Raw genomic sequence first — 12027 nt, 5'->3', positions numbered from 1 at the left:
TCATTTGATCAGGTCGTCGCTTTGTACTCGAACGCGTCGCATGCAACGCATACAAACTCGGACTAATAGTAAACGGATGTATTTGCATGAAGCTGTGAATCAATAGAAGCAGATGGCAGAGCCCCTCGCTGTTTGTTTGTGCTCTTCTGCCTGTTTGTTTTGCTCTTGAATGATGACTGAACCAGATTATATTTAAACGCTTGGCTTTTGGTGATCTTTCCCAGGCCCGTCGTTCAAGCCCAGCTGCAGCAAAGCCCAGAAATATCTGGAGTTCGTTCCCATCAACCTGCACACACAGAGAATGCGGGTGACGTGTCCAAGAAAAACAGGTGCGTCCCAGGCTTTCTTATTCCCTCTGTTCATATTCTCGGGATTATTAGCAAGCGTACTGATTATACACTCTGTATAAAGAAACATGTATGAATATTTCAAACAGTAATATGCTTCTTTTGTCACATGATCTCATTCCATTGCATTTATATTTAACTTGGTAAAAAATAACATGAAAAAAATAATAATAATTTTGTTTATTTATAAAGTTCTATATTAATATACATTACCGGTCAAAAGTTTGGAATAATTAATATATTTATTATTCCATATTCCATATTCCATATTAATTAATGTTTTTGAAAGAAGTCTCTTATGCTCATCAAGGCTGCATTTATTTGATTAAAATGCACTGTAAAATTGTGAATAATTATTACTATTTAAATAACTTTTTTTATTATAATTATAATTATATAATTATTAATTATAGTTTGTTTTTTTAATTATCAATGTTAGAAACTGTTTTCAACATTGATAATAATCAGAAATATTTCTTGCGCATCAAATCATCATATTATAATGATTTCTGAAGGATCATGTGACACTGAAGACTAGAGAAATGATGCTGAAAATTCAGCTTTGATCACAGGAATAAAATACATTTGACGATATATTCACATAGAAAGAAAGTTATTAAATTGTAATAATATTTCACAATTTGGAACAAATAAGCCTTGGTGATCATCTATATTTAAAATCATTAAAAACGTAATTATTCCAAACTTTTGGCAGTTGTGTACATTATTGATATCATTTAAATATTTATATTTTTAAACCATTTCTAGATCATTTTTATGTTTATAAAATATATTAATATATATTTTCTGTGCAGTGTTGTATACCTCACAAATGGTATGCTTACTGTGCGCAGTCAGTATGCATACTATATACTGCAGGAGTAGTTAAAGTAACATGGTAGAGTACGACAGAGCTTCTCTCTGTCTTCCTCCCTCTGTAGTTTGTGTCTGGCTGTTTATTTAGTTCTGGGAAGCAGTGCATGGTGGTCCCAAATCAGTACATCACCCTATTTACAAAGTGCAGATAGCCCCGCCGCCTCTGCTGCTTCACTTCACACATGTGTCCCAGTGGCAGGTGGCGGGACAGTCAGCGGGGAGATGTTGACAGGTGCAGACGGGTAAATGAGGATATGACAGCATACACTTTCAGCACAGCAGGAGACTCACTCTGATTGGACAAGATGCATGTCAAAATAATAGCATTCACCGCAACTGTGAAGTGTTTTACAAATACTACCAATGTATCAAGCTTGAAATATCACGTTTAAATCCCTTGTTGTTTCGATTTTAGATGCTTAAAGGGATAGTTCAGGATTTTAGACATGAATCTCTATAGCTTCCCCATAAGCAGTGTGGTGCATTGACCATGACTTACCCCCGACAGCGTCCTGTGAGCCGAGCTCCGGTCCAGTTTTGGTCAAGATGAAATTAGTCCGGCAAGATTGCTGGGGTCACGGCAATAAAGCTTTTTTCTTCTCAAATCAATATGTGTTCAAAAGAGTGATATATTTGCGTCACTAAAACGTTGTCTATGGAGAGGTCAGACCTCGTAATGGCTTGGCACTATTTTCTCCCCTGTCATATCACTGCGCGCTGCCGCTACCTACAGCCAGCTGTGAGCTGCGCAGGCGCACACCACTTTTTCAGTTGTTCGGCAGTGTTTACAGCTGGCGTAACTCGTCATCTGTGTATTCAGGTTCGTAAAGATATCCTTTTGGCTGTGTGTCGAAGTCAATGTTGTCATCGTCGCTGCTGTAGTCAGACATGTTATCGTTCTCTTTACGAGCTGTAAACAAAGTGACACGTGCGCGGCTCACAGCTGGCTGTAGGTAGCGGCAGTGATATGACGGGGAAGAAAATAGTGCCAAGCCATTACGAGGTCTGACCTCTCCATAGACAGCGGTTTTGTGCTGCAAATATATCACTCTTTTGAACACATATTGATTTGAGAAGAAAAAAGCTTTATTGCCGTGACCCCAGCAAACTTGCCGGACTAATTTCATCTTGACCAAAACTGGACCGGAGCTCGGCTCACAGGACGCTGTCGGGGGTAAGTCATGGTCAATGCACCACACTGCTTATGGGGAAGCTATAGAGATTCATGTCTAAAATCCTGAACTATCCCTTTAAAGTAATGAATCTCTTTTTTTAGTAATTTCAAATATTTAAATATATATATATATATATATTCTTTACTGTTCAAAAGTTTGGGTTTGGTAAGATTTGTTATTGTTTCTGAAAGAAGTCTCTTCTGCTCAACAAGGCTGACTTTATTTGATGAAAAAATACAGTAAAATCAGTTATATTGTGAAATATTATTACAATTTAAAATAACTTTTCTCTATTTGAATAAATGTTAAAATGCAGTTTATTCCTGTGATCGAAGCTGAATTTTCAGCATCATTACTCCAGTCTTCAGTGTCACATGATCCTTCAGAAATCACTCTAATATGATGATTTGATACTCAGGAAACATTTATCATTATTATTAATGATGAAAACAGTTGTACTGCTTCATATTTTTGAATACTTTTGTATAATATTTTTATACAATTGTTAAATAATTTCTTTGTAATATTATTTATACCTTTTTTCAGGATTCTTTGATGAAAAGAAAGATTAAAAGAATGTCATATACATATATATATATATATATATAAACCATGTAAAATATTGTTCTTTGTTATCAATTTAATTTAATAAAATGGTTCAATAAAATCCCCGAACTTTTAAAACAGTATATATTATATACACTAGTAATACTGTATATAATACGAACATGAATGAATGAATGAGGCATTTATATAGCGCTTTCATATGTGCTACTGTACACCCAAAGCGTTTTACAATCATGTCAGGATCTCTCCTCAACACCACCAGTGTGAGCATCCACATGATGCGACGGCAGACACAGTACAACGGCGCCAGTGCTCGCTCACACGCACACACGCACACGCACACGCACACACACCCGCTATAGGTGGAGAGGAGAGAGAGAGAGTGATAGAGCCAATTCAGTGGATGGGGATTATTAGGAGGCCATGATTGGCAATGGCTGATGGAGGGAATGTGGCCAGGACACCGGGGTTACACCCCTACTCTTTACGAGAAGTGCCATGGGATTTTTAATGACCACAGAGAGTCAGGACCTCGGATTAACGTCTCATCCGAAGGACGGTGTTCTTTTGACAGTATAGTGTCCCCGTCACTCTACTGGGGCGTTAGGACCCACACAGACACCAGGGTGAGCGCCCCCTGCTGGCCTCACTAACACCTCTTCCAGCAGCAACCTGGTTTTCCCAGGAGTCTCCCATCCACGTACTAACCAGGCTCAGCCCTGCTTAGCTTCAGTGGACAACCAGTCTTTGGCTACAGGGTGATATGGCTGCTGGCTAACATGAATACATTAAAAAAAAAAAAAAAATTATGAATAGGTGATTGATTGCTAATGTTAAATTATGATATTTATGTACAGATACTGAACAGCTGAGTGACAGAATGAAAGTTTAAAAGCCAGACATCATCTCCTGATTCAACTGGATTCATGTTGTTAATGGTGCTGCGTCTTTAAAGACAATGCTCACACACAATTTCCTAGAAGCCGGTTTTGTTTACCGCTTCAAACAGAAGTCCTGAGGTGACAGTGGTGGACAGCACTTTACAGGCTGGCCTTCAGCTTCTTACCAGCAACACGCCATCTATGTCTTTCTTCCTCTTTTTTTTGCCTAGTGCTGACAAGCACTTAGCTGCTCTTAAGGACCATAACGGCAAATTTATTTTTTTTGAAATAGTTTTCAAATGTCAAGCCTCACCTTACGTTTATAATTGAATAGCCTATTTCACTTTAAAATGACTAGAGCTGTCAATCAAATTAAAACTGTTAATTTAATTAATTACACGTTATTATGAATTATATAATTCAACTAATTGCAATAATCACGTTAATCACATTACAATAATCACTGACAAAAGCCCAGTGTGGCGAGCAGGACCAGGCAGAGGGACTGCAACCATACTAATAAGCCAAAAAGAACTTTAACTTTTTTTGTTTTTAATGCAGAAGTAAGAGTGTTGAGCTTTCTTCTCTTGCGTCCTATTCTTCTGCAGTCCAGAATGGCAGCACAGCTGAAAGGTCTGTTTGTACTGCGCTCTAAATATTTGAGCTTTATAATGAAATATTACGTATATAAGAATTATATTCAAATTTAATATAATTATTATATTCTAACTTAATTTCAGTTAGGGGGAAATGTCTCCTGAGGCCACAAGAGCTAGGGCGCAATGGGCAAAATATTGTGCAATGAAATAACATCACAAAAAAGTGCATAACGTTTAAAATAATGTTTATGAATCAAATTTAATTTTGTAAATTGTGTAAACAATTATGAACAAAACAGCATCATGTATTTATGCATAGTTTGATACAAAGAGCCGAGGCGCCGATCAAACAGAGTACTTTTTTTTTGCATTTAAAAACATGAGAAGCAGTGGAATGGAAAAATAACCCACAAAAGTATCAATGTTTTCTAAAAGTTGAACTTTTAGCTGTGCATGGCTTTCTAAACATGCGGATCTCTGCTGCGATGCGCGAGAGCAATGGTCAAAGATGTCCATCGAGTGCTTGTTTACATAGAAAACAATGGAAATGCAGCGCAGAAAATGCGTTTTTTTCACAGAAAATGTGTTTTTTACGTAACCAAGATCTTCTTCGCATTGAGCTTCTATATTTCTGCAATGTTTTGAATGAACAACGAAGAAGCGCCGCATCAAGTAGGTTCAATTAGTCTCAACTAAGAAAAACATACTCTTAAATCATCATCTTGTTCACCACTGATGAGGCTGCCTGACGCGCACCTAAAATTCAAATGCACCAGTTTCGTACTAGAACGTGGATTTTTATTTAAAATTTGACAAATATTCGAAATTCAAATTTTAATATGACAGTCCTACTGCAGTCTCTACTGTAATGGTGTGAGTTTGCCTTTCCTTTTGCATTTGCTGCATTTGCACTTTTTGTGTGAAAGAGTGAAACAAAGCCCAGTAAAGCAAAATTAATGTAATTACTGTAATGTAATTACTTTACATAAAAAGTAATTAAGTAATGCAATACTTTTTTTTAAGGGAGTAACGCAATAACGCATTACTTTTAAAAGCAACTTCCCCAACACTGCTCATGTTGTTCCAAACCTGTATGCATTTCTCTCTTCAGCAGAACACAAAAGAAGACAAGTTTCAGTTCCCATTGACTTTCATTGAGTTTTTGCACATACTATGGAAGTCAATGTGAACCTAAACTGGTTAGTCATCAGTATTCTTCAAAATATCCATTTTTATGTTCCACAACAGAGAGAAAGAGAAAGGGTGAAGAAATGATGACAATGATCTTTTTGGGTGGACTATCCCTTTAATTGGCAAAATTGTTTGTATTTTTTGCGTACTTCCATACAGTACAGAATTAATTGCAGTAAATTAACGTGTTGAACTGACAGCCCTACTTTAAAGGTTTCTAGTCCTCTGCAAATAATTCATCTCCACCACTGAGAGACACAGGTGCCTGAGCCCCTCGGATCAGAGCCTCCATTTATAGAGCCTGCAAGAACCTGCACAAATCGCCTCCAAATTGGGCCATGCGTGACGGATGATCCTGACCTGTATATATGCCACTGTATTCATCGTGTGGGTGCACTGTTGTGAAACAGCCAATTAGAGTCTCCTGAAGAGGCCGGGGAGCGGTGAGAGCATGAGGGTGGGATCCGAGTCGTCACACAAGAACCTCGTCGTCATTAGCGAAGGAATGAAGCGAAGGATCGTCACGATCCCATGTTTGAAGGGACCTGAATCATTATTTTCTGTTTAATGTTTCGTGCTCACTTCCCGTGGAGCCGATTGGTTGACCTTGCATAAATCTAGCAGAAATACTGCAGATGCCGTGTATGACCTCCACAGTGGCCGCACACGATATTTCACATTAATTTTCTCCATTGGCGGCTTTGAGAAAACGAGGTGAAATCATGAAAATGGGCCACAATTAGTGTAAAAATGGGTGTTAAAAATTAAACCACTCCAAATTTCATGTTTGAATCGTTTGGTCGCCACTTTCTTTCAGTGTATATTGGGTGATGAATAATATTTATTAATATTCTCCACTGTTTATGCTCTAAGCAACGGAAAAGGTTCCACAAAAGGTTCTTTATAGTGGGAAAGAGTTCTTTCGATTATTGAAACCTTTAGTTTTAAAGGAACACACCGACTTTTTGGGACTTTAGTTTATTCACGTATCCCCCAGAGTTAGATCCCCCTTCTCATCTCCGTGCGTGCCGTAACTCTGTCTGACGCACCCACCGCTAGCCTAGCTTAGCACAAAGACTGGAGGTAAATGGCTCCAGCTAGCATACTGCTCCCAATAAGTGACAAAATAACGTCAACATTTTCCTATTTACATGTTGTGATTTGTATAGTCACAGCGTGTACAAATAACAAGGTCACATGAGACACAGCCATCTTCTAACCGTATACATACTGGGAACTATATTCTCAGAAGGCGAAGCACTGCTACTTCTGCGAAGTGATTTACTCCAACTCTGAGCGAACTCTCTGCTCCTCACCACGGGGCTTCTCAGGTGCTGCAAGCAAATCACTCTGCACAAGTAGCAGTGCTTCGCCTTCTCAGAATATAGTTCCCAGTATGTATACGGTTAGAAGATGGCTACTATACAAATCACAACATGTAAATAGGAAAATGTTGGCGTTATTTTGTCACTTATTGGGAGCAGTATGCTAGCTGGAGCTGTTTACCTCCAGTCTTTGTTTTACCTCCAGTCTTTAAGTCCCAAAAAGTCGCTGTGTTCCTTTAAGCCTTAAACTAAAGCAATCTGATCTTAGGTGAATCATTGGAATGAGTCTCATAAAGTCTGCGTGTTCCATTTGTTCAATGAATTGTATTGTCAGAACAGTTGCAACAAACACAAGTGTTTTACAACCACACATTTTATAGGATATAAAATATACAAGGAATATATTATTTGCACAGTTGCACAGTAGTTGATTCATGGAGCGACCCATTTGTTCCTCGTAGCATACGGCTCTTAATGTTTAGTCGTCTAATGATGCCTGAGATTGTGTTCCTGGAGTACTGAGATTTTCTCCTGAAGAGTCCATGAGCTGGTCTTGATGTAATGTTCCGATGACATTTCATTAAAAATGACTAAAATACAAAGAAATCAATTCACTTTTGGTATTCGTAAAGTTGGATATTGCTCAGAATTGTGGGTAGTTAAGTACTATGTTTGTACTGTGTAGTAACTGGAAATTTGGATAATAAATGTAAGTTTTATGACAAAACTGTAGCATATACTATCTTGTTCATATTACTTGTGATATTCACTAGTATTAATTCTGGAGCCTTGCTGTTGCGTAGGCGATTTCCATACTTGAAACGCATCACACATTTAAATATGTCTAAACAGCACGTCGATCCTCTCTACACCCTGTTCAGTAGATGCATCACAGTTCTTCAGCTGGAACAGGCTGTTTGGATGTATTCGCAAAACAACAGGAAGCACATAAAACGATGAAATATAGACGTAAATCGTGCGCCGTGGGCTTGTTTGTGATTTGTAAGGCCTGTTGAAGGATGTTTGCTGTTTCCTCCACAGATTCCTTCTATGATGTGGTCACAGTAGGAGCTCCGGCATCACATTCGCAAGGCTTCAAGAACGGAGGCTTGCAGAAACTGCTCAGCAAATACGAATCCGAGAAGAAGAGGTCAGTCTCCACACGTATGCACACGCCATGCGCGCATGATTATTTTGCTCTGGTATTAAACTGTAAAAGCCTCCATCTGTGCTTTTGACAGCATCCCCCTTTAGAGATATAAACTAGGAAAGTTCACTTTTTGAATACAAAATATGTCATGTCATTTGTGCGGAGATGATTTTATACAAGATTAATTTGTCAACACAAGACCACTGACGAGTTTTTTCCTTTAATGAGATATTCTAAATTCATGTAATCCTTGTCATCCGTGTCTTCTGGTTAAAATATTTTGAGACCACAGGCTGTCAAGCTCAGAAAAAAGGGTGGCAAAACACTATAAAAACACTATAAACGTATTGCACATTGGCTTTGTGTGATGCACATAGCGATAGTAGTGAGTCTCAGTAACTTGCACTGTGTAAATTGATTATTTTGCTAGAGAGAAATATAAGCCGCATGAGCTGCAGCACATTTAGATGCGTTTCTAGGGAATTGTACGAAGGTTGCATCATTCGGAAGCAGAACTCTAATCCACACGCGCACATTTTGATCTTTTTGAAGTTAATATTGTTGATGTTTTTCCTTCAGGCTCAAATATTTGCCCTCATTAAGACTCTTTAAGTTGATCAATCGGTTAATCCGGTTGATTTCGATGAATGATGGAGTTGTTTCACAATTCCTCACACATTCCAGTTGCCCTGTTTCGTGAACCCAATAGCGCTATGATTTTCTGCTTTATCGATTTTGAATGAAGCCTAGACTTTCAGTTAAGCCTGGATTTTACATTCATAGGTGTACTATCAGAGTAGAGCAGGGGTGTCCAAGGTCCGGCCGCAGGCCAATTGTGGCCCGGGGATGAATTTTAAACGGCCCGCAGCTTGTCTATTAGAATACATTATATGTGGCCTGCCACGCATCATTTACAAATCATGCAGTTTCACAGTGGCAGCACAAACTGACAGCACTAGATTTTAGGCCAGGTGTAGCAGTAAACCGTGAGTGAAACTAAATTTGATAACTAATAAGCGCTGCCATTTCTGTCGCTTATGAGAAACATTAAACGCGGCAAAAGCGGCACATGGACCATTTATTATCTCTGCCTAAAAGACAGCGCAGCGTGAGCTTAGAAGAAATGCGTTTACCAGCTGACCGTCTCAATCACGCGACCACTAAACAGCGCAGTGCGATCTAATGAGAAGCGTTCGAGTTCAGCACAGAAGTCTCCGATACAAACACAAATGTCTTGGTGATTTAAACTAGTTTAAAGCCAGATGAAACCAGCGCTGACGTTCTCAACAACACTGACGTGGAAAAACATCTGATGCGATCCGGGTAGAATACTTTTCAATCCACAAATCACCAACATTTACTATGGATTTACTGTAGTAACACTGACTGTAAACATGGTATAGTAGTAGAAATGTGGGATATTCATATCAAATTTTATTATATTATCAATGTAGACATGTATTAAGTATGAAAGTCCCCCTGTGGTGAAAATCAAGTTTTTAATGTTGTTTATGTGTCTATGTGGAGTTTTGAATATGCTTTAAGACAAACCATGTGTAAATTCATAAGTCGACACCATTGCTGAGTATTTTCTCCTTAAAACTGCAGTGAACCAAAGACAGTCTCAAAAACACGGTTTGAAATCGCTGGTGTTTCTGACATCACAAACTACCTTGCAACCAATCAGATCAACATGTGATCGTCAACGAGTGGATCTCTGAGCTGGAGTGAGTGAGTGGAGGCGGGGCTCATTTGCATATTCATAGAACCGCGTATACTAAATGAGGCAAGGGTGTCGAGTTACATTCAAGCTATTTTAAGGCATGACGATTTTTTTCAAGGAAAAAACGTTTAAATATGTCATTTTGGTGATTAAAGAATAGTTTAAAGGGATACAGTAGGGATTGACTACAGGGGGACTTTAAATAAAATATAGGGCAAATTGCAGATACATTTGATATAAGATAGTTTTGTGCATTTGTATTTATACTAAATGTGTTGATTGACTAAATACCATAAAGCCATTTCAGATTAGGGCTGAAACGATTAGTCGACATTGTCGACAACGTCGACAATAAAAAAATGTTGACAAATATCTTTGTTGTCGAGTAGTCGTTTGATCCCACGTGACCTAATGTAAGGGCCTGCAATATCGCGATTTGACCGCTACGGCGCTGTAGCGCTAGAGTGTAATGCAGCCGTTACAAATGCTATTGCGGTAGAAGAAAACACAGCGCGAATTATGACGGAGTGCAAACGAATCCGAACTAGCAAGGTGTGTGAAGTTTCACAAAACTTCAAACCAAGAATACTGTCGTGTGCAATACATGCAAGGCGGAACTTGCTTTTCACGGGAGCATAACATGCATGTTAAAACACTTAAAGAGGAAAAAACCCGGCACGAGACGAGCCGGTGAGAGGTGAATGTTCTCCAGCTGAAGCTAAATAACTAGCAGTAAATCTCTTTTTAGAGAATGCAATACTACTAATAATAGCAATAATATTAACAATAATAATATAATTACAGTAATGTGATGATTTATTTTTGCATAGAATAAAGCTTGATCGAGCTTAGGAGTCAGGGCTGTTTTTATTATTGTAACTATTAGGTAACGTTATTACAGTCTTATCACTTGCCTGTATTTTGTTAACGTTACATATTCATGAAGACTTACAAAAGGAGATGTTATGAAGAATATCATGTCAGTTAATTTTTTATACTGTAAATTAAAAGGTGAATGAGAATGTCTCTGTCAGCTCAGCTCAATTGTCATGTCAATTTTTTTTTAATTAAATTATTCTTATAATAATTGTCTGCAGTTTAAGTTTGTCTGTAATGCAGCTGATAATTGTTTTTTTTTTTTTTTTTTTCTATTGAAAGAGAACAGAATATTTAACCAATGCTTAGAGAGCATTTGTGTGTGATTTGAGTTGGACAGAAATCTGAAAACTTAAAGAGAATGACCTGTTTAGTTGGCTCAAAGTTCATTAAAACAACCATTTCAAAAGCTGAAGTGATTTTCTTTTTTTATATTATAGTTAGAATATGTATAACTATGTAAAGGTGTTTTAACTAATTGAAAAGGCTGAATAATCGTTCCAAACTTACTGATTAGTCGGCGAAATAATCGATGATTAGTCGATTAATCGTTCTAATAATCGTTAGATTAATCGATTATCAAAATAATCGTTTGTTGCAGCCCTATTTCAGATACCATAGAAACCATATTGTCGTTTTTTATTTTTACGGTACCATCTTTGGTTTTACCTGTGGGTATCATGATCTAAATGTATGAAACTCAAGATGACCAATGGTTAATTTTAATAAGAGTAGAGTTCTAACTCGGTAAGAATATTAAAATTTTAACCTTTAAGAATGAGAGTTTAAAATTTTACAGATGTTATTGTTTTTATTGATGTATATATATATATATATATATATATATATATATATATATATATATATATATATAATAATGGAAGTGTGTCGACAACATAGAATCTGGCCCCTGTAAAAAAAAATTAAAAAAAGTTTTTTGCAGATGTTGTTGTTTTTATTAATGTTAAATCAGCCTTTATCTAGTCTTCTCAACAGTGGTCGTGCTTGACATATCAGGCTAAAACCACTTGCAAGGATTGTACTGTCATGAGTTATCAGTGTTCACTTGTGATAACAGAAGTTTAGTATAAGTTTCAAACTGTTGGTGCTCCTGGAATATACAGTAATAGTAGAACTGTTTTTTCTCTCTCTGGAGTCTTTAATGACTTCAGTAACTTCAGAGTCAGACAGTTTCCCAATTGGATCCCATTGGCACAGCTCTGGAGTCTCTCCTGACATGTTTGTCACTCTCAAATCAATCATGACCCACTCCTTCTCCTTTATATTCTGTTCAGTTGATGCATCAGAGATGCCAGG

The 12027-nt window shown here is 37.6% G+C and overlaps 1 protein-coding gene across 4 annotated transcripts in view; it reads left to right on the top strand.

Moving 5' to 3' along the window:
- Positions 1-12027, top strand: part of inpp4b (inositol polyphosphate-4-phosphatase type II B) — a 181739-nt gene that overhangs the window by 103124 nt on the left and 66588 nt on the right. For all 4 annotated transcript variants that reach the window (XM_084093431.1, XM_084093430.1, XM_084093433.1 and 1 more), the window contains 2 exons: positions 225-329; positions 8003-8111. In XM_084093431.1, coding sequence (XP_083949557.1) covers positions 225-329; positions 8003-8111 — 214 coding nt within the window. The remainder of the gene's footprint in view (positions 1-224; positions 330-8002; positions 8112-12027) is intronic.

The sequence above is a fragment of the Abramis brama genome, assembly GCF_963993115.1.
Source record: "Abramis brama genome assembly, chromosome: 2".
Classification (NCBI taxonomy): domain Eukaryota; kingdom Metazoa; phylum Chordata; class Actinopteri; order Cypriniformes; family Leuciscidae; genus Abramis; species Abramis brama.
The sequence above is the reverse complement of the archived record's forward strand: the minus strand, read 5'-3'. Positions and strand labels throughout refer to the sequence as shown.